The sequence below is a fragment of the Rattus norvegicus genome, chromosome 18, assembly GCF_036323735.1.
Source record: "Rattus norvegicus strain BN/NHsdMcwi chromosome 18, GRCr8, whole genome shotgun sequence".
In the NCBI taxonomy this organism is placed as follows: domain Eukaryota; kingdom Metazoa; phylum Chordata; class Mammalia; order Rodentia; family Muridae; genus Rattus; species Rattus norvegicus.
The window spans coordinates 58,053,161-58,077,820 of NC_086036.1; the positions used below are offsets into that span (position 1 = coordinate 58,053,161).

At 39.8% G+C, this 24,660-nt stretch overlaps 1 protein-coding gene and 1 long non-coding RNA gene across 4 annotated transcripts in view; one reads left to right on the plus strand and one right to left on the minus strand.

Moving 5' to 3' along the window:
• On the minus strand, positions 1–24,310 carry LOC108348797 (uncharacterized). The gene is made up of 3 exons (XR_001842120.3): positions 24,227–24,310; positions 1,493–1,636; positions 1–259 (listed from the first exon to the last, which is right to left on the minus strand). It is a non-coding gene; the product is annotated as an uncharacterized LOC108348797 (long non-coding RNA).
• The window catches only part of Htr4 (5-hydroxytryptamine receptor 4), a 185,051-nt gene that overhangs the window by 16,884 nt on the left and 143,507 nt on the right, over positions 1–24,660 (plus strand). For all 3 annotated transcript variants that reach the window (NM_012853.2, XM_006254793.5, XM_017600859.3), the window contains exon 2: positions 373–445. In NM_012853.2, coding sequence (NP_036985.2) covers positions 420–445 — 26 coding nt within the window. In that variant the 5' untranslated portion in view covers positions 373–419. The remainder of the gene's footprint in view (positions 1–372; positions 446–24,660) is intronic.

Genomic DNA, 24,660 nt, shown 5'->3' on the forward strand with positions numbered 1-24,660 from the left:
TTGTTAGGCCGTTACTATTTTATTTCTAGCAGTCTAGTTGCTAGCATCTTAAGGCCGACCATAGAAATACACTGTTTCTGGGACGATGAAGAGAGACAAATAAATGGATTAACTCAGGGTGCCGAGAAGATGCTGCATGTTCGTGTACCAGGTCATCAGTGGAGCAGAACTCTTCTGCACAACTCAGCAAAACAAGCTTCACACATGCCACCAGAGTGTGCTAGGAGCTCTTCGATACGGTATTGGTTATTAAATAGTTCTGCAAGATGAAAGTTCTTATTAGGAGGAGGCAGAACTTGGCATTGTCTTCCTGTAACAAAGACTTTATTTTTGGGTGTTACCTTCCCGCCTAACATCTCATTTTCTTTGCAGGGTCCTGTGGGCACTGACATCCAACGTACTCATGCCCATTTCCTGTAATGGACAGACTTGATGCTAATGTGAGGTATGCTGCCTTTCTGGATCCTTTGTGCTGCTGGACGTGGGAGTTTATGACAGACAGCCTCTGCAAATCTGTCGTAGTGGAATTGTGAAGCTGAAATGGATTTTTTTTCTTTTAGCTATTGCATGTAGAACCATAAGTGTGGTATACTGCTTGATTATTAGTGCTTAATTCTGATGCTTAAATGACAAAAACCCAACTGTTAATGTTTCTATCTGTATGGGCCATAGATCCATCCCACTTAAAGATGCATATTCATTTCTGCAATAAGAAAAGTTATTATGCATTTGAACAGAAGTAATGTGGCTGAAGATTATCTATCTGTATCTAAACTTCAGATGTAAATCCAAGTAGTTTTCCCTAAAAGGTCCTAGTTGGTCTGTTTTCAGCCAGAAATCAGATCATAGTCAGGGGATACCAGATGTCCGTGTAGTGTGTGGAGTTATATTAACTTGCATAGTTGTTGTTCTTGCAATTTTCTGTAAACCTTGGGGATGGGATGTGTTACTTAGAAGGTTGCTCTGATTTATTTGGCCTTACCAAACAGTGCAAAGAAAGTTTTGTTTAAGAAAGTTTAAATAGTTTGCCTTTGTAGTCCTTAAGGCGGAGGATTATCCACTGGTAACTGTAGTTGGAAGACATCCTAAAGTCACCTGCCCTATGCGATCACAGGAGACATTTTTTTCCACTTGAGACCAGTGGGAAAGTATGTTCTAGGTATTAATCATGGGTCTTGTACATCTGGGTTGACATAGAACAATCTATGATAGCTGGCTTGAGAGGAGCGCTAGCTTTGTCTGACTTGAGTGGCAAAATTGTGCTGTCATCCCACCAGACAATCCCTGAAGGACAGAATGTGCCTCACAGTATGGTGCAGAATCCCTGGCATGCGATGGGTTTTGAATAAAGAGTAGTTGGTCAGGTAGTCATCAGTGTACAGTGCATATTCAAATAGCATTGCATTCTAATACACTAGATCTAAAACAGCATTATTTATCAATAAAATATTTTACACTCTTAATAGAAGACGTTGTAGATTTTGTTACTTACTCAGTAGTAAATAACTTGGTGCAGTTGTAACACGCCACCACATTGATTTGAAGACCCACTGGCATGTGCTTTACTTTCCTCTCAAAGCTTGTGAGATTATTTATGCAGAGAAAACACGGTGGAATCCAGAGACCCTCGGCTTTCCTTTTGTTAACCAGAAAACCGAAAGTGAGCAATTCTGATGGTTACAACATTGCAAAACGGCCTTTAAGTTCTAAACACTGGATCAAATGGGGTCAGCTGGTTAAAGTGCACCTCTGGGGGTGATCATTCAGACATTATGATCCCTTCTATTGCTACCTTTTAGACATTTATTTATAGCAGTGTTAGCTTTCAATGGTGGAATGCGATTCGATTACACGAGCATTAGCTGTTCTCCTGGGATACTGTGGAAAAATGGTGTGGGATTCAAGATGATATCATACCCCACAGTTGTCTGTGGACCATTCTGTCACTCCGTTTTCTAACTGGATTCTATCAACATATGTTCCTCCTTACCCACCTCTCCTCTCTACCCACAATATTAGTAACAGGCAAATGTCATGGACTTTCTATTCATTTCCTTCTCAGTACAGCCTCTGAGTGTCCGCAACAACAACAAAAAAGGATATATATTGGCTCACATTTGCCAAACTGTGATGCATTTGTCATAAGTAGGTCACAACAAATTTAGGTGGTATATCAATAACTTTTTATTATCATGGGGAGTAATATTATTTTATCATTTATCAAGTGAAATAAATTTCCTTTTTATATAAATATAGTCAGATTTGAAAGTGAGTTCATGTAAAGAAAAATGAAATCCAGAAATACATATTAATAAGTTAATAGAAGAAGTCACAATGGTTCTGTACTAATGATGATGTTCAAGAATATTCTAGGTGTACCTAGATAGAGTAAATTTTTACCATTTTGAGAAAAGAGACTAGAGGGTCTTCTTTTCAGTTGCTGTCTTCATATGGACTAGGTTCTTTGTTCAAGAGAGGTTCTTTTAATTTCTCTGTAGTCAGAGGATAACCAATAAGGGAAGAAAGAAAGTCAGAAGACAAAGAACGTTAGGAGAGGATGTGGCTTGGCTTGGCTAAGAAGGGACTTAACAACCAATGGTCTAGCAGCTATAACGGACATTAAGATTAGTTATATATGGTAGTGAACATGTATATACTCACTAATGTGTCACACATGCACGCACACATACACACACACACACACACACACACACACACACACACACACACACACACCACAGTGCTGACCTCTCCCAGGACATAGTATTTCAATGACATTTAACTTGCTGTAGATTGGGTATTGAACATTTGCACTGTTGGATGCAGGAAATCGTTATGAGCTATAATGTTGATTTGTATCACTATATTTAAGACTTAAGCAATCCTAGGAACTATAAATCATCTCTGTTCATTTATGCTCAGGGTCATAAACTTTTCTATCTTCTACTATCCTTTAACTATTTTGTCAGTGAGTACGTGGGGTCTGTGTGTGTGTGTGTGTGTGTGTGTATGTGTGTGTATGTGTGTGTATGTGTGTGTATGTGGGGTATGTGTGTGTGTGTGTCTGTGTGTGTGTATGTGTGTGTGTATGTGTGTGTGTATGTGGGGTGTGTGTGTGTTTAAAGAGATAGCTAACATGACATTTCTGTCTGGGTAAAGATAGAAATATGATTTGAGAAAAGAGAATAAAAATTTAGTAATGGACACCCAGAAGAAAAAGAATAGTGTGAGACAATAAACATATTGGGGTAAACTTCAGAAATAATTTTTCACTTTGATGGGCTGTAAGATTGATGAACTCTAATCAACTCTCCCAAAACATGAAGAGAAAAAAACAAATCTTTGATTAAATTTCGAGCTATAATAAAATGTCTTATAGAGTTTGTCAAAACATATTGACAATTTCAGCTTTTGTTTATGTATCTTCATTGAATTTGCTTCTATGGCTTGGTCCTTGCTATTATCTATCTGCCAGGGTTCCTGGGTAGACGCAGCAGGAGCCAATCCTGGCAAACATAATCAGAGGTAATTTGGAACCAGCTATTGTGAAACTTCAAAAGTTAAGACCAAAATGTTAGAGGGCCACATTTAAAAATGAACAAAAATGCCAGGAATGGTAGAAGAATCCTGATAGTGAGGTACACAGTGGGTCACGTTCTCCGTGCAGTATAAGAAGAATAAGAAAGGAAACAGTGGACCTTGTTTATTGAGCTACAAACTGCAATGCAAACACTTTCCACAACACCAAGAGCAAGGATGGTAGGGATGCCCAAGTCATGATGAAGCATCATAGCGAATCTGGACCAATTTGGAAAGTGAGCTCAGATAAGTTCTTTCTATAATAACCAGTGTCTCGCAAATTTCACAGTGAGCTGACAGGCTGACAGATTCTTTTAAACAATCTGACACCCACAGAATTCCAGGGGTTTTGCCCCATCTTTTGGGAGCTCTGGAGTAGACCATTTTGTTCTTTTCTGGGGAGGATCAGAGGAAAAGGAAGCGGTTGTCTAGTTTGCAGTGGCTGCTCTTCCCAGATCTTCTTATTGTTAGGGAGAGTAAGGCACTGGTTCTCTCTTCTCTGTAAGGCAGAGAAGCTACACAATGTGTCTGTAAAGGCTTGCTCCTTCACCTCAGAGACAGCCTGATGTAGACTTTCCCAAACCTATTTTATTTAGTGTTCTTAAACGTTTCAACCTCCCTTCTAGCCCACTGACCAGAGTTAGGGGAAAGGAAGGTTAATAGAAAAAGGGAAATTGTGGGCCTACTTAGAAGTAGTTCTTTGGGGCAATTACACTCTTCATTGACAGGATACCAGAGTCCAGTTCAAGAGCAAACACCAACCACAAATTTGTAGCTGTAGCACATCCAGCAGAAACAGCAAGGTGCCGCTAGAATTGGCACAAGTCAGTGGAAGTGGCCAGAATCGGCTGGACCACCATGAGAAATTCTTTGGAGTATTCCTTTCTATGAAGGGAAGGCCAACAAAGGCCAGCAAAGACCAACAAAGTGTTGCGTGCTGTAGAAATGTAAGAGCATCCTCCCACTGTTTATGGGATTCTATTTATATTTTTTTCTAAAAATATAAATCATGCACCCTCTCAAGTTTCTGCTTTCATCAAAGCATCACATGACCTCTCACGAGACAGCGTCCAGAAAAATATCACGTGACACAACTGAGTTGTTAAAGAAACCCGGAAATCTCCACTTCAGCCTGAACTTACTGTTTGTATAACTGCATACACTTCCACTGGTATATGGTCTTCCTTGGCTCAGGTCACCCTGAAAGAAAGCCACATCTGTATTCCTTTCTTCCTTGTTGCTTATTACAGCCAAAGGTGTCTGCTTCTGATGACTTTTTCCTGTGGATGTTTAGTTCTAGAAAGTACAGGGTTCAGGGCAGCATTGAGCAGGTAGGAGACATCCTTAAGATAATGACCTCACATTTTGCTTAAGAGCAGCCTTCCTGTGTATTTAGCTTTTGTCTTGGTAGTTTCTTGCCACCCTGGATTCATCTTCTTGCCTGCTGGGCTCTCAAAAGTTCCCTCTCTGCTGCCCCTGAAGCCTCTGCTGTTACTTCCTTCTTCGATAAGAGCATCCTCATTTGGGATTCTGTTTCTTCTCTGCAAAATGGCTCTGTGTTCTCTTATTAATGTTTCATATCAGCAGGCAACAAAGCATCTTATACAGTTAAAAATAATAAATCGTACCAATCCCCTTCTTTTGCTATGGTTCTAAAAATCTGAGAGCCCAACCTTACACTCAGTAAAAGCGAGGCTGAGTAGGTGTCCAGGCTCGGATGTATATTTATTTTATCTCCCAACTCCTTTGAGTCTCTGGCTTCATTTGCTTTCTTGATAATGCATCCATTCCTGATTTTAAAAAATGCATCTATTCATAAGCTGATTTAAAAAAAAATGAGAAAGACCAAAAGTTGAACACTTTAGAAATAAAGTAAAACATAATCTAGATATAAAAACATGTCTTGCTGTATACAACATGTGACATTAATTAACAACTGTCACAGAGGTAAGTGGCGAGTTTGAATTAGTTGTTCAGTTGCCGTAATGTTCTGGTGTGCTCACTTATAATTCGTCACTTCAAGACATTGGTTTAGGGATTAGTGTAACTATAGAAATCTATTGGAATTATTCAAATTTACAAGAGGAGAAAGGGTAACAATTGTTTCTGTAGAGATGCTGGCTTGGGGCTAGATTATTAGCACTGGTGACACTACATTTTAGATTTGACAAAAATCTGGGGACAAAGTAGAATTTTTAATGCTATTTCGGGATCTTGAAGTAACTCACAGATATAAATTGTCCTCCCTAGAGACTTAGCAATATGGAATCAATTTGGAACTAGGGTTAATTTGTGTTTGTAACCTGGCAATTGGAGTTGGGAACAGGTGCAGTCTAAAGGCTGGGAAATGTTTTACAGTCCTCAGATGCTGAAATTGTGACATCCATTAGCATTGAAGGAGAAAGTGAGTGGGTCTGGTTTCAAAGGAGTTATTTTGATGTTGCATTAGAGATGTAAATGGTAATCATACTCAACTTTACAGCCCAGCTGACGAAGTGGTGATTTTCCCATTAATACTTTTGACTAGATCAGGGACACAGTGGATTCAAGCTGAAACGCACCTTGCATTGAATAGCTTTGTGCTTAATAGGGTTCTAGGGGTCCTCAAGCAAGACATGTCACAGGTTACCAGCAGGGCAATAACGTGCACGCCAGTTTGTTGGTTTTAGCCTTCAGTCAGCACATCTGTATATAGACGGAGCATTATAGAGTTTCACACGCTTCTACTTCAGCACCACACCCAGCAGAGGACCACAACAGCAGGAGCTGTGTGGTTCACGGAAACAGCCCACGTATGGGTTCAAGTCTTGCCATTCCCTGTGACCGGGTGCATGATCCTAGATGGATTGTTTAGTTTCTTGAACCATCAGTTTGGACATTTAAAACTGTAGCTGCCGAATAGCCAGTTGCTTTATGCCTGTCAGGGTGTACCTTAATTCTGACGAAACAACATTGTTTTAAACTTCATCAGTTCTCATACATGTCTACTGTACTGACATCATTACCTTCCTCCCTTTGTTTCCTCTACTTTTCTTCAATTATCATTGTTATGTACTTATGAATAAATACAGAAATATACCTGACTGAGTCTATTTAGTGTTCTTTATAGGTATATAATTTTAAGGTTGACTACTTGGTACCCAGGTAACCAAGTAGAGGGCTTATCCCTCTCTCAGTAGTCATTAACTACCTATGGCTCTTATCCAGGAGTGGGGCTTTGTGAGATTTTCTCCATCCACGTTGACACATCAATTGGTGTCATTATTTGAGTCTTGATTAGGCAGCCGTGTTGTTCAGATTTCATAGGTGCAGCTTTCTTGTCATATAAAAAAGACACAGTGTCACAACAGACATCTGGCTCTCTTGCTCTTAAAATCCTTTACTTCCTTTTCCATGATGTTCTTTGAGTCTGAGGCACGAGGGTATGTTGCAGGTAAGAATCACATCTCTTCAAATCACCACTCACAATCATCCTTCTGCTCTGCCTTTCACTCAACTGCACAACTGGCTCCTGGTCTCTTGGTGTCTTACCCATCCCAAGATGTGTTTGAAAGAACCTGCCAGCTCTTGTCAATATTTAGTTGGAATTCCGTATTGCAGTAAGATGTTTCTAGATGGTTTCTTATGACCTCCCATTAAATCAGTAGATACAAAGAGCTTGGGGAGGGAGAGGCAACGCCTAATTTTTTCCAAAACTTTTATGGTATCTATATTATCCTCATCTACTACCCAGTAAAACTCATCTCTGTACACAATAGGGTTAAAGTATGGTCTGCATCAAATGGTTTTGTTATGTTACAGATAGGTTAGGCTGTCCTCCTTTGCAAGAATGAGGTATTATGAGATTCAAGAAGCATATAACTTAAAATATCACACCGTGTCTCACCAAACATCATCGGTCAATGCTATTATACCTTTGCACGTAATGATCATAGACATATATTTATTGTAAGATAATAAAATATTGTGAATGAATAATGAAAAAGGAAATTATAACTAAGCTTGTCTAGTCATTGCATATGCTGTCCACACATACCAAACTGTCATGCAGTATAATTAAAAAGCAACAACTTTACATACATACACACATGTGGTTTACCCAAGACTAAAATCCAATTATTTTCTTCCTAAAGCACTGCTTACTTCAGATTACCTATAATTATTAAAAGACAGACTATCTTCTAATGTCTGAATAAATTTAGATTAAAACGTTATATAACCATAGCTAAATCTAAAAAGAAAGGGTCCCAGATAATAAAAGCAAAATATAAAATCATTTGCCCTTGATGCTTTGAACATTTGATAACGAACAGCTTGTTGTGATTTAATCATACTGTGAAGCAGGTGACTTGTATAAACTCACTTCTGAAAATACCGGAAGGTCTTTATTAATAGATATCACATTATTATACACCATGTACCTCAGTCTGAAAGGAATCTTCATTTTCATCAAAGTCACATTCCTAAAAGGAGCAAAGTCAGTATGTTCACATATCTTTGCTTGATGAACAAGTATATGTCTAGATGTATAAAGTCATTGTGAAATTTTATTGCATTTGTGTTTGTGTGTGTATATGTGTGCATGTGTGTGTGTGTATACACGTGCACGTGCATGTGCCTGTGTGTGTGTGCATGTGTCCATGGCAATGTGTTTAGATCATAGGACAACTTGTAGGAGTTGTCCTACATGGGTTCCAGGGATTGAACTCAGTCTATAATCTTTAGAGCTTCCCAGTTTGCCAATGTTATGCTGGGGAAGGTCCGCCATTTGGCATTTTATATTTGAATCCAAAACCAAAAGCCTAGTAGATATGTTGGCTTTTGGAGTTTCACAAAGTGATTAAAACGCTCTTGGGGACTGGGGGCAGCTTTTCGGAATAGTTTTGGTTCCCTCTTGTTTGAAAGAAGTCATTTTGAACTGTTCCCTTAAGGTTCTCCACAGCATGCAGGTGGCCAGAGGGTCTAATCTGCTGGCCTGCCTGGTGGATTAACTTCACCACTTCATAGGAAACAGTAGTCAGCACTACCTATCTCTAAGTTTATGGATATAAATTATAATGTATGTTTTCACCTCCATACTCAGTTCTGTTTGATATTTAACAAGTAGGGTTTTGTTCAGTTTAAGGCTTTTCTTTTTTTAAAGTAAGGAGCTGGAACAGGTTTCCTAATAAATGCCTGGTAAGTGATTAGCAGTCTATCAGGCCTTTTAAGGTAGGTTCTATTTGCATTTCTAAAGAACCTGAGAAGGAGCCTTCCCCTTTCTCATCTGCCCACTCTCCTGCTCTCTAGCTTATAAGGCCTTATGCATTTCAGTGCCTGTGAAAACTTTTTATACAAAGTTCTCATCTTTGATTGCTCCATGCTATTGTTCCGTCGCGCATAATAGATACAGGTGTGTAGTTATTGTAAGCCCTCCGAGTGCTCTCTCTGTGAAAACCGAGACTGACATCTTCCAGTCGCTCTCTTCTCTTAACTGCTGCTGCCCTTGCTCATTTAAACAATTACTCCCAGAAAAAAAGTGTGTGAAAGGATATATAAAATCATAGTGATTTTTACTGCACTTGTTAACTATTCTCTTTCCTTCTTTATCTGAGAGATAGAGAGAGAGAGAGAGAGAAAGAGAGAGAGAGAGAGAGAGAGAGAGAGAGAGAGAGAGAGAGAGAGAGCCCTCAGGTATGCCACGACCACATTTGCAGGTCAGAGGACAGTTTAGAGGAAGAGGTCTTTCCTTAGGTCATGGGGGACCCAGGGATTGATCTCAGGTCATCAGGCTTGGTGGCAAGTGCTCTTACCCACTGAACTATAGTATTGTTAGCTGTAAATGAGGGTACAGTGACGCTACCTAACTAGACCACTCCATGGGTAGAAAGAAAGATTTACTGAGGATCAAACTTCTAAGGCTGCCCTTACCCCAGGTGCTGTCAGCAGAGAGAGGAGAAAAACGAAGAGGAAGAAAGCAAGTGTGTATGTCAGGAGAATGGTGTCCTTGAGCTGATACAGGTTGTTTAGATTGACTGGAACTAGAGACCCTTGGCCAGGGGAGTTGACCTTTGACACAGATCAGGGGACAGAAGTGTCTGATGAACAGAGACTACTTGACGAGATCTGCTTTTCTAGTAAACAGCAATTGTTAGGATATTGGAGTCAACTGAGATGGAGAAACTGATGACACACTTGGTTAAAAAAAAATCTGATAGAGACTTGAATTGTATTGGTGTGGATGCCAGGAGTAAATGTTTCCAGCAAGGTTCAGATTACACAAGCTATGTGATGACTTGTGTGGAATAAAATTCATTCCTAAAGGGGTTGATGGTCTTTCCAGCTACTGGAAGATGAATGCAGTTCTCCAGGTACTGAGAGCAGGAGTCGGTCCTTTAATGGAGCCTGAGGTTTCAGGAACCTTTCCTGCTCTATCTTGCAACGACTATGGATGTTTTTGTTTTTTGTTTTTTGTTTGTTTGTTTTTTTTGTAATTATGGGTACACATAAAAGTTAGGATCCTGACCCTTTGATAGCTACTAACCCATTACGAGTGCTTATCAGAGCAGATAACTTACAGCACGTTGATAAGTAATGCCAGAATTACAGAAATTTTCATTTCCACTTTCCGTAAATAATTATTTCATAAACATGAAGACTATCATGTTAAAAATTGTACAAGTACTTGGTAAATAAAAAGCACAGTGAGTCATAGATAAGCTACCATAATTAAGGGCTTAAAAGTCTTAATTTCTGCTCTTGTTTTTTGTTCTTCGCTTCTCTGCTCTCTTTCCCTCTGTCCCTGCCCTTCTCTCCCCAGGCCTCCCACCTCCCCTCCTTGTTTGTTCCTTTATTTGAAACAGGACTTAACACTGTGTCCCAGGCTAGCCTGAAAACGGTAGCAAACCTTTGGCTTCAGCCTCTTTACTCCAAGACAGTTACATTCTGTGCTGATATTGTAGATGGGTCGGATCGGTTAGTTTGAGAAAGAGGAATGGCGGTTAATCTGTCCTGCTTACCTGCTTTTATAGGGTAACTCAGCCCACTTCTCAGAAATGTGCACAGGTGTGGGTAAGAGCAGAAAAAAGAAGGTTTAATCTACTTCAGAGGGGAGAAATATCATTTCTAAGGGGCTCGCTCTCTGTTCATGTTTTCAGAGCTGAAGCTATTTGCTGTTGGATAACTAGTTGGTCTACTCTTTCTGGGGAGGACTATCCCTCCCCCCAACCCATCTCAGCAGCATTCCTTAGTTACCTGCGATCCTTTGTCTAGGGTTAAAGCCTTGTTACCCACCCAGCTTCACATCAGCATTTCTCTTTGCATCTTCCTTTTTCAGCTCCTGTTTAGGCTGAAATATTGGTTAGACTTCAAGATTGTAGCTTCTCGCATTTCTAGGAGACACAATCTCACAGCCAACTTCCTATTCCTTGGGCTCCTACAACCTTTCTGCACCCTCTTTTGCAAGGATCCACAAACTTTAAACACACACACACACACACACACACACACACACACACACACACACACACACACACAGAGCCCAATTGAAAAAGTAGCCACAAATTTAAAAGAGAGCAAGCAGATAAGAGTTCCTGGAAGGGGAAAATAATGTAATTACATTATCTAAAATATGAGTTGGTATTTACGAAGACAAGCCTCACTTTTATTGTTGCTGGAACACTGGCACTGCTAAGTAAGAGTAGGGAAGTGAAAAGTTATTTAATATATCTCATGTAGTCAAAAAAATCTAAGCACTTAGTCATATTTTTAAATATCTGCAATTCATATTTGATTAATTTTGACATGCTTCTATCCAATTATGTTGAATTGATGAGATTTTACTCTGTGGGGTAAAAAGTAGTAACCTTTTTAGAAAAGCTTAATTTAGCTCCGTTTTCCCCCCTAAAATTACATAACCTTAACTCTGCCACTTGCCTTTCACTCTTCCTGTCTCTGCTTAGTTAACGCTTTGTCATCTCATTTCTGACTCTGCTGACTACATCCGTCTCTATCCACGGTTCCTCTAGCAGTCTGATGACTGGTTATCTTCCTTCTATGGCTACCCCCCAGCTCATGCTCAGTATGAACTCACTTGTCACCAACGGACTCCCCAGAACTCTGTGTAAGCTCCCGATACCAGTTATAATTGTCAAAGTTGTTTGTAGTTATTCAACGTGTTCTTCTACTGCCGAACTTCATGTGCCCAGTAGTAAGAACCACGCCTGGCATCATAAACCCAGAAGGAGACAGTGCCTGGCATGGTAGAATGTAAAAGGCTTTCATTTTACCTCTCAACTCTTTAGGCAATGTCTCATTATCAAAGCCTCATGAGAGAAAAATCTGTGCCTACAGGCTGATGGCTACCACCACCATGCACACACTGAATGTCCATGCAACCATGGATTCTAAAGCTCAAGAACTGAATGTGGTGGGAGCATGAACAGAGCACGAGTTCTCAGGTTGAAACTGAAATGCCTCTCCCGTAGAACTATTAATCGGCATTGGAACCTCTGGTGACAAGGTGACTATGCCCTTTCCTTTTAGCCCTTTGTGGGATTGATTCCTTTGCCTGGGCTACCACCTCACCCCTACTTCTGCCATTACTCACAAGAACTGAGCACATAATAGACCATGATCTGTGTTAATCTTTCACAAGTGTTTTCTCGTTATTTTGTAGGACAACAATGTGAGGAAAAAATGCTCTCACTTACTTGTATTTTATGGAGGCATACAAAATGACTAGGTTTGAATACAGAGCCCAGACCTCTAAATACCATGCTACGACATAATGCTATTGTATTTATAGATACTTGCACTATCCCAAGCCCTGAAACCACCACTACTCATTTTGCTTCAACAATTGCTACTACTACTATAACTACTCATCTTATTAGGTCTTGTTCTCTAGTATCACGACGATGAGTTACTAAATCTTTGCTTTGGCTATCGTGCTAAGTGAGACCTTCACAGACAATATCTTGTTTCCCTGGGCTAGCAACACAAATAGCCCACATTGAGGAGGAATGCCTATGACATACAAAGTGATAGCATGGCCACAATGTGTTATGGTTAAAGGGAAAGTTTTTATTGTAGCTGTGTGAGAGAGAACAGCCTGAGGCATCTAGAAGAGTCTAGAGCAGAGAGAGACATGAGTAGACTGAACTTGGCCAGAAGACCAGATCTGAGCATGAGAGAAGCAGGAACAGAGTAGAAAGAGAATAGAAGAGTAGAGAGAAGGGGGGAGGTAGGACACACACACACACACACACACACACACACACACACACACACACACAGTACTACAAAGGGAGTTAAGCAGAGCCAAAATAGCAGGGTTATAAGGACAATGAGTAATTGAGGAGATAAGCCCATGAGTTAGAAGGGTGTAGGGTAGGGAAGGAAGTGCAATGAGTTAGTATGGACTTTGAAGTATGTAGAAGCATAGGATATTGAGGGAGCCTAGATGCCAGCATCACCTTGGTATGCTAATAAACACCATGGATTTTAGTCATCTGTTCCTTATACTTTTTGGAATTTGGGGAAATGGAATTTCCTTTGGACCTGACACATCTCAGACAGGACAGGCAGTTGCCTGTGACTCATGACCTCCTGAGGAGACTCGCCCTGTAAATAGCTTGTTTCTCTTTGACTGGTTCATATTCCAGGAGTTGTCCCTCACTTTTGATCAGAAGTCTTTGTAGATCTCAAACTCAGGACAAATGATTAACAGAAGTGCCGATTATATCAAAGGTGACAATACTGGTTGCCAGGTTCTGTCAGCATCCCTCAGTCCCTACCTGTTATAGAGTCCTCCTGGCTTACATATGCCAACCCCTACCCAGAGCTCTCCAGCCAAGGGGCTGGGCTGCCCTCCTCCTAGCTGCTCTTCCTTATACAATCTAACCATTTTGGTTATATAGTCCTTTTTGGCCCTTTTGGTCTCTGGGCCTGTCTCTTGGCCTTGGCTGCCTGTCTAGGTCAGCAGCTCCTCTCTTGCTCTCTCTCCCCTTCTCTCCTCTCATGACCTGGTTCAGTATAGCCAGGTACACTCTGGACTCTCCCAGATCTCTCTGTCTCTGCCCCTTTCTGTACTCTTCCTCTTACCCTACCTCCTCCACTATACCTAGGGGCAGTCATGTCCTCCTTCTTCTTCTCCTTCTCCTTCTCCTTCTCCTCTCTCTCTCTCTCTCTCTCTCTCTCTCTCTCTCTCTCTCTCCCTCCCTCCCTCCCTCCCTCTCTCCCTCCCTCTCCCTCTCTTCATCCAATCTGCTAGCTGCTATTCTTATGTCTTCTTTTTGCATCCTCAGAGATATGTGCAATCAGCCAGAGATCTAGACTGTTAGTCCAGGAACACCCTTAAGAAATTCTCAAGTTGATCAGGCTTGAGAATAACAGATCGGGTTTTTTCTCTTAAATTGATTTCATAGCCCAGATAATTGGGTAAATTAGATTTAATAATCAACTAAATCTAGATTAATTGACATCTTTGTGAAGCAAAGCAGTAATAATGATATTGTGTCAAGTTATGTAATGTTTCACTGGCTGGCCTTTATTTTGTAGACTAAGATCCCTGATTTTTTTTTTTACCCTTCTGCTCTTTTTCTGTGATATTCTTAAACAGACTAGGTTTTGTTTGGGCATGGTGCACTCACCTTTAATCTCAGCACTTGGGAGGCAGAGACAGGCAGCTCTCCATCACTTCAAGGCCAGCCTGGTTTGCATAGCAAGTTCCTGGTCAACCAGACCTCTGCAGTGAGACCCTGTTCCAAAACAACACCAACCAAAAGCACCGTAGGTTTTGTTAGTCCTACTGTTGCCCCTGTCTTTTCCCACAATGGCCACTCTCTGTGTTCTTATGCAAGTTTCAGTTACTAGTTTTCTATAGGGGCTGGCTGGGTTTAAGACAAGCTCAAGTGTTGCCAGGATAGTTCAATAGGATAGAAGTGCTAGTGTGATCATGATGACCTGAGTTCAGTTCTTTGATCCCATGGTTGAAGGACAGAACTGACTCCTGAAATTGTATCTGAGCTCCACACACTGGGATGCACACCCAACATTCTCCCACACATATGTCATCCACACATATGTGCATGCGATAATAATCCTCCTTCCCCCCTCTTTTCTTTTCATTCTTTTTTCTTTCTTTCTTTCTTTCTTTCTTTCTTTCTTTCTTTCTTTCTTCCTTCCTTCCTTCCTTCCTTCCTTCCTTCCTTTCCTTCCCTTCCTTCCTTCCTTCCTTTCCTTCCCTTCCTTCCTTCCTTCCTTCCTTCCTTCCTTCCTTCCTTCCTTCCTTTTTTCCTTCCTTCTCTCCCTCCCTCCTGCCTCCCCCTCTCTCTCTTTCAAGAAGCTCAAATTCTTTTGTAACTAAAAGCTTTTAGTATGTAAAAGCCAGAGTCATTCCATTCTCAGGATGCTTCTGAAATGGACAGCTGGTTTAAGGATGACTGGTGCTCTGCTCTGTGGCCTTTTCCCACCTTGGTGTCTTTCTCTTCTCATCTGTCTGCATTGTGTTTGCCATCCTGTATCCCCTTGCCTGTTTCTCTGTGGTCTCTTGCTTTTCTTCTCTGCCCAACATTCCTTCTCTCACTAACATTTGTGACCCATATTTTTTTTTCTTCTCCTTAAACTTACTTATCTCCTAGTCCCAACTTCCTGGTGAACATGCTTATTTTGCTTTACAATACCTTTCTTTAGAAATCCACAATCTGATTGTGGCTTAAAATGAAGCATAAACTAATGGTTTGGTGAATAATGAACTTTCATGTTAATAATTTATGCCTTTGGTAGTTCGAAGTTTACAACATTTTGTGACAATGCACCGTTTTCTTTTTTTCTTATTTTTATTTTATTTATTTACATTTCAAATGTTATCGCCTTCCCAATTTCCCCTCCACAAACCCCGTATTCCGTTCCCCTCCCCCTGACTCTATGAAGGTGCTCCCCTAACTGCCCACCAATTCCTGCCTCAGCGCCCTAGTATTCCCCTATCCTGGCTCATCAAGCCTCCACAGGACTAAGGGCTCCCCTCCCAGTCTGGTAAAAAGGAAAGTAGTTTTTTCTTTCACCTATTTTTTTTCTTTTGCTTGAAAAGTCACACAAAACTAAGATGAGAATGCAGACATTCTGATGTTTGATCCGGTGTTACCTTAGGCATGTGTCAGTAAATGAATGTAGGGTAGCATTAGTGTCAGCATGATGTCAGAGATGTCATGAGATGTGCACTCTATTTAGAGAGGCATCCTGGTTTGATGATATTTGTTCTTGGTAGGAATCTATGCAAAGCCTAATTGCAGCTTGGTAAAGTTTCTGGGATTTGAAGTTAATCTATTCCCTAGGATAGCATTGATTAGGGGAAAGGCTACAGCATAATACAGTGCTATTATAATTTGCAGTTAATAATAACCGTGTCAGAAAATGATAATATTCACCACATTAAAAGGTAATTTTCAAAGGGTAAAAACTTTTTAATTATTGATACAATATATTTCTGTTTAATTTTTTAAAAGGATTTCCTCACAATGTTAGACTTGTCTACAATCCTTAGGTTGGAAGGAATAATGCCTGAAGCAACTGGGTTGGGAGAAATTACTATGAGAGAGAATAATGAATCTAGCATACATTTGGATACTAGAAGCTGGAACACAAATTGACATCTGGGTCTTGGGATCCATGCAGAAACTAAGAGCATGAACCTGGGATACAGTCCAGGACAGTGGCAAGAACGAGTTGATGGTGAATGTTACCAACCACTCAACATGAAGTATTCAATTGACCTTTGCATTTCCTTATTACAGATGGACCAGACCTCCAAGGCAGCTCCTAATAGTGATAATCATGCCGCATGGACAAGGGAACTGGGAATTTCAGAGTGAACTCAGATCATCAGAGAAGGCTCCACAACAAATTGCTCCCTGAGGCATAGGAAACATGGGTTATTTACCTATGGAGCTTTTAAGTATTTATGGTTCTCTCAAGATAAACTGAATTCTAAGTAGGTTAAGCAACTGTGGGAATTTATCAGCTCACCTCCTTGAAAGTTCACACTTACAGTTTGCTGGACCCGGATCTAAAGCCAGGGCATTAGAATTACTCTTCCCTCGCTTCCTATCATTTGCTTAGGGAAGGGCTGCCCATTTAATAACATCTTGAACTTCTCAACTTATATGTTAACTACCTTCTAATGCAGAGAAACTACATGTCTTTCCACTAGTTCGATAAAGCCCCAGAATGAATCTCTTAGGAACAGATTGTGCACACATAGTCATGTCTAAACCCATGTAGTTCGTATGATATTTCCATTTGAATTTCACAGACTTATGAAATGTATTAGCTAGGTAAAACCATTGCCAAATGAGGCTGAAGTGAAGAGAATGGATTTAGCTCCATTTTGATCACGTGGGATAAAATCATAACTCCTCTGAGGAAAATGGAATTATTTTACCAAATTAAGAGGAAGCATGAATGCTTCATAGTCTAAAGCAGTGTTTCTCAACCTATGGGTTGTGTCCCCTTTGGGTATCAAATTACATTTTCACAGAGCTCACCTAAGACCATCAGAAAACACAGGTCTACATTATGATTCATAACAGTAGGAAAAGTACAATGATGAGGTAGCAACAAAAATAATTTTATGGCTTGGAGTCCCCACAAGAAGAACTGTATTGAAGAGTTCACAGCATTAGGAAGGTTGAGGACCACTGGTCTAAAGTACCTAATACGGGCCCCATATCCTTACACAGGAACTAGCTTAAATAGTCAATATGCTTTTGAACTTTTTTGACAGTCAATTCTGAAGAAAATTCTTTCTTCTCTTAAGATTTGCATTAGATCATTCCGAGTAATTGATGTGATAGGTTACTACAGAGACCGAGTTAAGAGTCTGAAGCAGCAGCTTGGCACACTAAGCAGGTGCCAACAGAGGAGGGCTAGGTAGATTCCCACGGAACTGTCAAGGCTAGAAGAATCAGGTGGTGCTTATGATTTCCAAAGAGCAGACCTCCAAAGAAGAGAGCAGAAAGACTGGGGTACACTTGTGTTGCTTGTCAGCTGATAACAGCGATCTCCTATCCCGAACACCTTTGCTCGTTTCCCTTCAAGTGTGCATGAACAGCCTTGAAATCTCAACTGTGGGTAAAAGCTTATACTAGAATCACTCCCTCAGTTGATTGGTTTTTTGATGGTAGGAAATGGAAACCACAAAGTTCAAATATGCTTTTGAATTTCAAAGAACTTACTAACAAGCACTAATGACTATTTCTGGTTTAAACAAACGATTAGAGTTGACAGCAGAAATGTAAATTTCACTGTAACAGGAGATTCTGCTAATCCTCCTCTATTTGTGGATATTATTCTGACACATACAGATATGGTTGTGTGCATATATGGTAAGTTAGTGTTCATGTGAAGAGGCGGCCGGTGACTTTTTTTTCTAAGTGACTGTATATTCCTGAGTGGGTGTAGTTGTGTGAACATGGCAGCTGTTGAGTCTTGATGTAGTTTTTGTTCTGCTGGTCAAAAGCCAGACTCTGTGTGATGGGAGGAAATGGGCTCAGTCAAGTCTTCCTGAGCACTGTAATATCACTAACGCCTGGAGAGAACAAGACTTTGTGGAATAACTAACTGTTCAGCAGGACTATAAAGAGACCACACAGATGCGAACCACAAATGAAATTTTAAATGGCCTAGCAACTATACTAAAAGATAAGTAAAAGACAGTTGAAAATAATTTTAATGATTTATAACACGGAACTCCAGACTTCCAGAATATTATTCATGCATGTGATATCACATGTCAATATAATTATTAATGCAGTTAACATTTTCAGTGACTTAGTTTTCAAAATGTAGGGTTTTCCATTTCTGGCAGAGCGGACCTCAGACTAGTCACATTTACATGTTCAATCCACTACAAGTGGCAAGGGGGGGGCATATTGGAGAGTGTAGTTGTGAAGTCTAGGTCCCAGGGCCAGAAAATTGCCAAGTAGACTATTAACCCTCTTCCAAATCATCATCCTGACTCCAGCACTACTGAGAACACTGCCAATCCAGCACTTTCCTTTTGGTCCTATTATGTCTCCAAGATTTTTAACAAAAATATTTTTATTTATTGTTCCTGGGTGCATACATGGGAGCATGTTTGCCACGGCAGCTGTGTGGATGTCAGAGGACAATATTTAGGAGCCTAGGATGGGATGCTCATTGCCAGGCACACACAGCAAGCATTTTTATATCCACCGAGCCATATTGATCTCAGTGACCCTTCCCACATTTCCAAGTGTCTGAGACAGCCTCTGCCAACTGAGCAATTACTCCATGAGTAACTTCAAACCACTTTGCCAGCACAGACAGTTTGCCTCTGAAAAATCTCCAATATTCCCCCCACTATCTATACCTGCTGATCTGTCCCTGAGCCTGGTACAAGGCCTTATCTTGTCTCGAGTGACTATAAGCCCACAAAGACAGAGCCCCCTCCTGTTTTTTATCCCTTTGTAGTATACACTGGCATACCTAGCTTATTATATTCACTTTATCTGTTGTTTTTCTTCCACACTGGCTATTTCTAGTAGGTATTTTTAGCATGAGACAATCAAAAAGATGTTTTTTACATCCTTTTAAATGTTATCAGTTACCTCATTGCAGACTAATCAGACTGTTTTTCCAAACTCTATTTTTTTTTTGACCTGATATGGTTCATGCTTTTCTGTTTTCTTTTTGTGACTCTGTTAAGTGACAACTCATTTCCTTTTTTCTTTTTAAATCTTCCTACAACTTCTACAGTCTTGGCTAGACCAGACAGACCACACAAAGAAATGTAGGGAACTCTCTCCTCTGTAATTGTTTAGTTTTGGGTTGGGGCTGGGGCTGTGTGAGCTCCTGCTGACCTGCTTTCCTTAGCCTCAATGTAGAATCTTACTGATAGTCCTGTGCTATTTGTGCCTAACATGTGTCATTCTTCGAATGACAATGTAGATGGTTATAAAGCTCAGGTTCATTGTTGATATGAAGGGTGCTCTTCAATTAAGCAGGAGGCTGAGATTGTGGTCATCCCAGAGGAAAATGAAGGTAAACCCAAAGCAATGAAGGTATGTACAAGAGCAGTGAGGGATGGTGTAGCACCTTGGACTAGCAGTAGCTGGGAGCTATCATCACACCTCAACCCCCACATTCAAGTCTCTTACGCTGTGAATGTATGAGTGGAAAGAATTGTTTTATGTGTGGTCTGCTTGTAGAGGTTTTCGGGGTCTAAGAAATTTAGTAGAGGAACACAGCTACTCTCAACCTGTGTCCCTTAGAAAAGAGATGGAGAAATGCTTTTACTTGCTGATGCTTCTTGCTGAATAAATCCGGATACTGGATGGAGGGAAAGAACTCCGAGTGATAAGGTTCATACACCAAGCTGAGATGGAGAAGAAAAGAGTGATTGAAGAACATGGAGCTCAGAGGCTAATGGAAGAGACAGGTGGCTTTGATTGCCCAGTTGATTTGCTCTGGGAAATGAAATACCCTTTACTTTGGGGCTCCTGTGTTTGTTTGGGGTGGGAAACATTGTTCGGAGGCTTCAGTGTTGGCATATTCTCTATGCCTGTCCCCATCTTAAGAACCTGATTAGTCACTCATGATTCATTCATGTGGATCAACACGAACTAGATTGAAGGCATTCCTTTTCTTTTATAGTTATTTATGTGTACAGGTATATGTACCAACACATGGAAACATATGTATATGTGAATATATGTGTACATGTGGGCTTGTGTGCACATATGTGTTTGCATATGCGGAGACCAGAGGTTGATAGCCTGTGTTTTTGCCTATTGCTTTCTATCTTTTAAAAAAATACTTTTATTATTTGAGAATTCATTAAAATGAATTTTCATTATATTCATTCCTTATCTACTGATATTTTTCCTTCCAACATAATTTTGTAATCTCTTTCTTCTTTACTTTAAACACAAAAATTTAAATCTGATTCATGCTACCCAACTCTTCTTTGATGTAAGGTCTGTTGTAGAGTATGGTTGACCTATTGGGAATCACACTTTCAAAGAACTCCCTCTGCCTCTGCAAGGAACTATCAAATGCTAATAGCTCCCCAGTAAGGAGTAGGGTTATATGTCTACTTTCATCCCCTATGATGAAATTTTGTTTGAAGTCTATTTTGTTGGATATTAGAATAGATATGCCTGCTTGTTTCTAATTCCATTGCTTCTAACAACTCTTTCCATCCTTTTAGCCTAAAATAGTGTCCATCATTGATGGTGAGGTGTGTTTCTTGACAGCAACAGAAGTTGGATCCTGTTTACTAATCCTGTCAGTTGCTCTGTGTGTTTTTTATTAGAGTATTGCAACTATTAATTTTGAGCTATTGTTGAAAATTTTCTAAAATTTCAATTATTTTGTTGTGGTGGTATTCTTTCTTCTATCTCCTTTTTTAAACTGTTCTGGGAGTGTATTTTTTTTCTCTTGGGTTGTTTTTTTTTTCTTTCGTCAAAACAAAGTATTACTTCTGGTATCTATAAAGCTGTTTTAATGAGTGCATTCTTTTGAATATGCTTGGCCCAGGCAGTGGCACCATTAGGAGGTATGGCCTTGTTGGAGGAAGTGTGTCACTGTGGGGGTGGGCTTTGAGAGCTTCCTCCTAGCTTCCTGAGGATGCCAGTCTTCTCTTTGCCTTCCAATTAAATATTGTCTTTTATAAGAGTTGCCTTGATCATGGTATCTGTTAACTGCAGTAAAACCCTACCTAAGACAATGGCATACATTCCTTAACTCTGTTTTTATCATGGATAATTTATTTTCTTCTTATGGCTGATAGTTTTGCTGGGTATAGTAGTCTGTGCTGGCATCAGTAATCTTCCAGAATTTATAAAGCATCAGTCTAAGCCTTTCAGCTTTCAAACTCCCCCTGGAAAACTCATCTGCTCTTCTGATAGGCTGGCTTTTATTTTTGAGTTAATCCTTTTGTCTTACCATTTTCAGTCTTCTTTCTTTGTTCTCTATACTTCATGCTTTGTGACTTATGTGATGTGGGGAGTTTATTTTCTGGTCCTGTCTATTTGATTTTCTTTATACCTTTTGCCACTTAATAGTTATCTTTCCTTGGATTTGGGACATTTTCCTCTATGATTTTGTTGAAAATATTTTCTGTACCTTTGACCTATGGATCTTCTCTTTCTTCTATAAATATCATTCACAGGTTTGGTCTTTTTATGGTGTCCCAGGGTTCCTATATGTTTTATTCTTATATTTTTGGCTTTTGTGGGATTTGCTTGTTTGTCTCTAGTTTTGAATTTTTGTTGACTAATTCATCTTTTTCCCCTACCTTTTACTTCAAGACCTTATAGTGTCTCTTGTACTTGAGCCAATCTATTGGCAAGGCTTTCCTCTAAGCTTTTTTGTCTTATGCAAGTTTTCCACTTTGTATATTATTTAAATTTGACATTTATTGGATACTCCATATTTTTTCAAATTTCTATTTTCATATCAAATTGCTTTTTAGTTTCATTCACCTGTTGTATTTTCATAATCTTAATTCTGGCATTTCTTCATATCCTTTTTGAGGTCATTGGACATATAATAGTTATTTTGAAGTAACCATCTTGTATATCAGCTAAGTTGCTTTTCTTACAGAATATGTTTATGAGAATGCTAATTTCTGGTGGAGATAGATTGTCTTGGTTGTTCATGCTGTTTGTATTTTTGCAACAAGACAGAAAATGAGTAGAATTAGCTCATTGCTAGAGTTTTTTTGGTTTGGATATCAAATCACACCTTTCTTATGTGGGTATTTGGATCTTTGCTGTTTCCCCAACTTGTCAGATTGTGAACCAACTGAATAGTGTTTCATTTTCATTCTTCTCTGTGTTGATGTGTGAATATATGTCGGAAGTATTCTCAACTCAATTGAAGAGTAGGTGCAACTTCTGGCCAAGAGTAAATTTTTGTAGGCTTCTACTGCCTATGTTCATAAGTCTATGGAAGTCTTACTGGGTCCTGCAGATAGTCCTTTGGTCGTAGAGGCTGGGACCACAGTGCCTGCCCATAGATGGTATTCCATTGGGAAAGGGCACAGGATGCTGTATCATTCTCATGTGGAAGCCAGACTAGGCCTCCTAGTTTCAATGTTATAGGACACAATATGGGCTAAAGCAGTGTGATTGGTGGGGGTGGGTGTCAGGCTGGGAGAAAAGACTGGGTCTGGGTACCTTACTAGATATTCTGAGTCTGCCTTCCTCATGTCTCAGAATATCATATCAGTCAGAGAAGCTTACAGATTGGGGTGTAGACTGACTAGGTCAAGGGTTTCTACCAGGAATTCTGTGTAAGACTCTACAGAGTTGCAGATCTTTGTGTTTCTCCACCTTTCAAAAAAGCAGGAAATCTTTCAGTGAACTCACAGATCACTAATTAGCTAAATTGACTGCACAATGTATTCCAGAAAACTTTATTTCCCTCTCATATATTTGAGATACAAGCGAACACCAACATGCCTGGATTTACATGGCTGCTAGGAATCCAAACACACTTGTGTAACATGTTTACTGATCCATCTCTATAGCCCTTTCTTGAGATTATGGAAGCCTTGAGAAGAAGGTAGTAGCCATTTAATCACATTTGGGGGAGAATCTGCCCCAAAATTAAGCTAATAAGGGGACAGAGTTGCTGTGAGGTAGAGGGAAAGAAGCCAGGTACCACTGAACTTATCTGATGCTATGGCTGCATGCAGCTATTCACTCCTACTGGAGCCTTTACCAGTGTTGCCAAACATTAGCTTCTGTTTAAGTCACTTCAATTTGGGATTTGTAACATTTGAAACCCGAGTCTAGTTAGAGTTGTTACAGTAAAAGGCCAGACGAGAGATTTAAATTAAGGTAATATTAGTATCAATGAAAAGGGAACGAACAATTAGTTGAACTGGGAAATTAATAATGCTAGCTAGCTATGGTTAGCTTCAGAGGAAGACATAGTAAGACTAATAGAATTACCTTGCCATAGATGACTTACCCTGTTATTCATTTTTCCAAGTTTTATGGTAATAGATAATCATGACATTGACTATCATTAAACTTATAAAGCAAGCTACAACTATACATACAGGTAATAAAATGGAAGGATAGGCTTATGTATATGCATAAAATCTGGAATACTATGTGTAGAAATATTTATACTGCTTGTCACTGATAAGTGAGATCATGGGTGTTGCCATTCATACATCCATCTATATTCTACAAATTCTGTTTAGTGGCAATGTATTATTAAAGCAGTCTAAATAAAGACATAGCATAGTCAACAGTGCTGTATTTTTCCTTCCTAGTGACTGAAGACAGCAAGTATTATCCATAACAGGAGACAGAAAATTCTCCTGGAATTAATCACCTGGGTGGATGTCACAGTAGAAGAGTAGGGAGAAAGCCCACCTCCTGGGATCAGACAGGAGGCCATAAAGAATCCCAGGCTTGGAGAATACAGTCTGAACTAGGAAAATTGATGTCCTCTCCTTTATTTTCCTCTCTTGAGATGATGATTATTGTTATAATAGACTGTGTCAACTTCTCATTGAGGAGAATTAAATAAAATTTCTAGAAAAAAGATGAATGCCAGAAAGGTTTAAAATGAAAGATTTTCCTTTTCTCGGGCAAATTCAGATGTATATGTGTCCAAGAGTACTCACCCCTGTGGTTATGAAGACAGCTCTCGATAGCTGCTTGTATAATACAGCTGACCAGAATCCATTCATTGTGCTGGTACATGGCTCTTGTTGCCTAGCAACGGAAATAGAATTGCTATGTGTGTTTCTCAATAGCTGTAAAGTCCTGTTCTTTATTTTCTATATACAAAAAATAAACAGAAAAAAAAAGAAGAGGAAAAGACCATAAGAATCAGAGTGAAAAATAGATCCAACTGGCCTTCTAGATGCAAAGTACAGGATTTGTAGCTTTCCCTAGGGAAACAATTGTCAGAATAGTTTTTCCCCTCAGCGAGGAATTGATTGACAAGTGGAAGTTCCAGGTCAACATTTGACTGAGCAGTCTGGAAGAATGTTGTTTCCAGGAATGTAAGCATTTCGTCAGCAAGTGTCCCTCTATGTGCTCATGATGAAGAGAA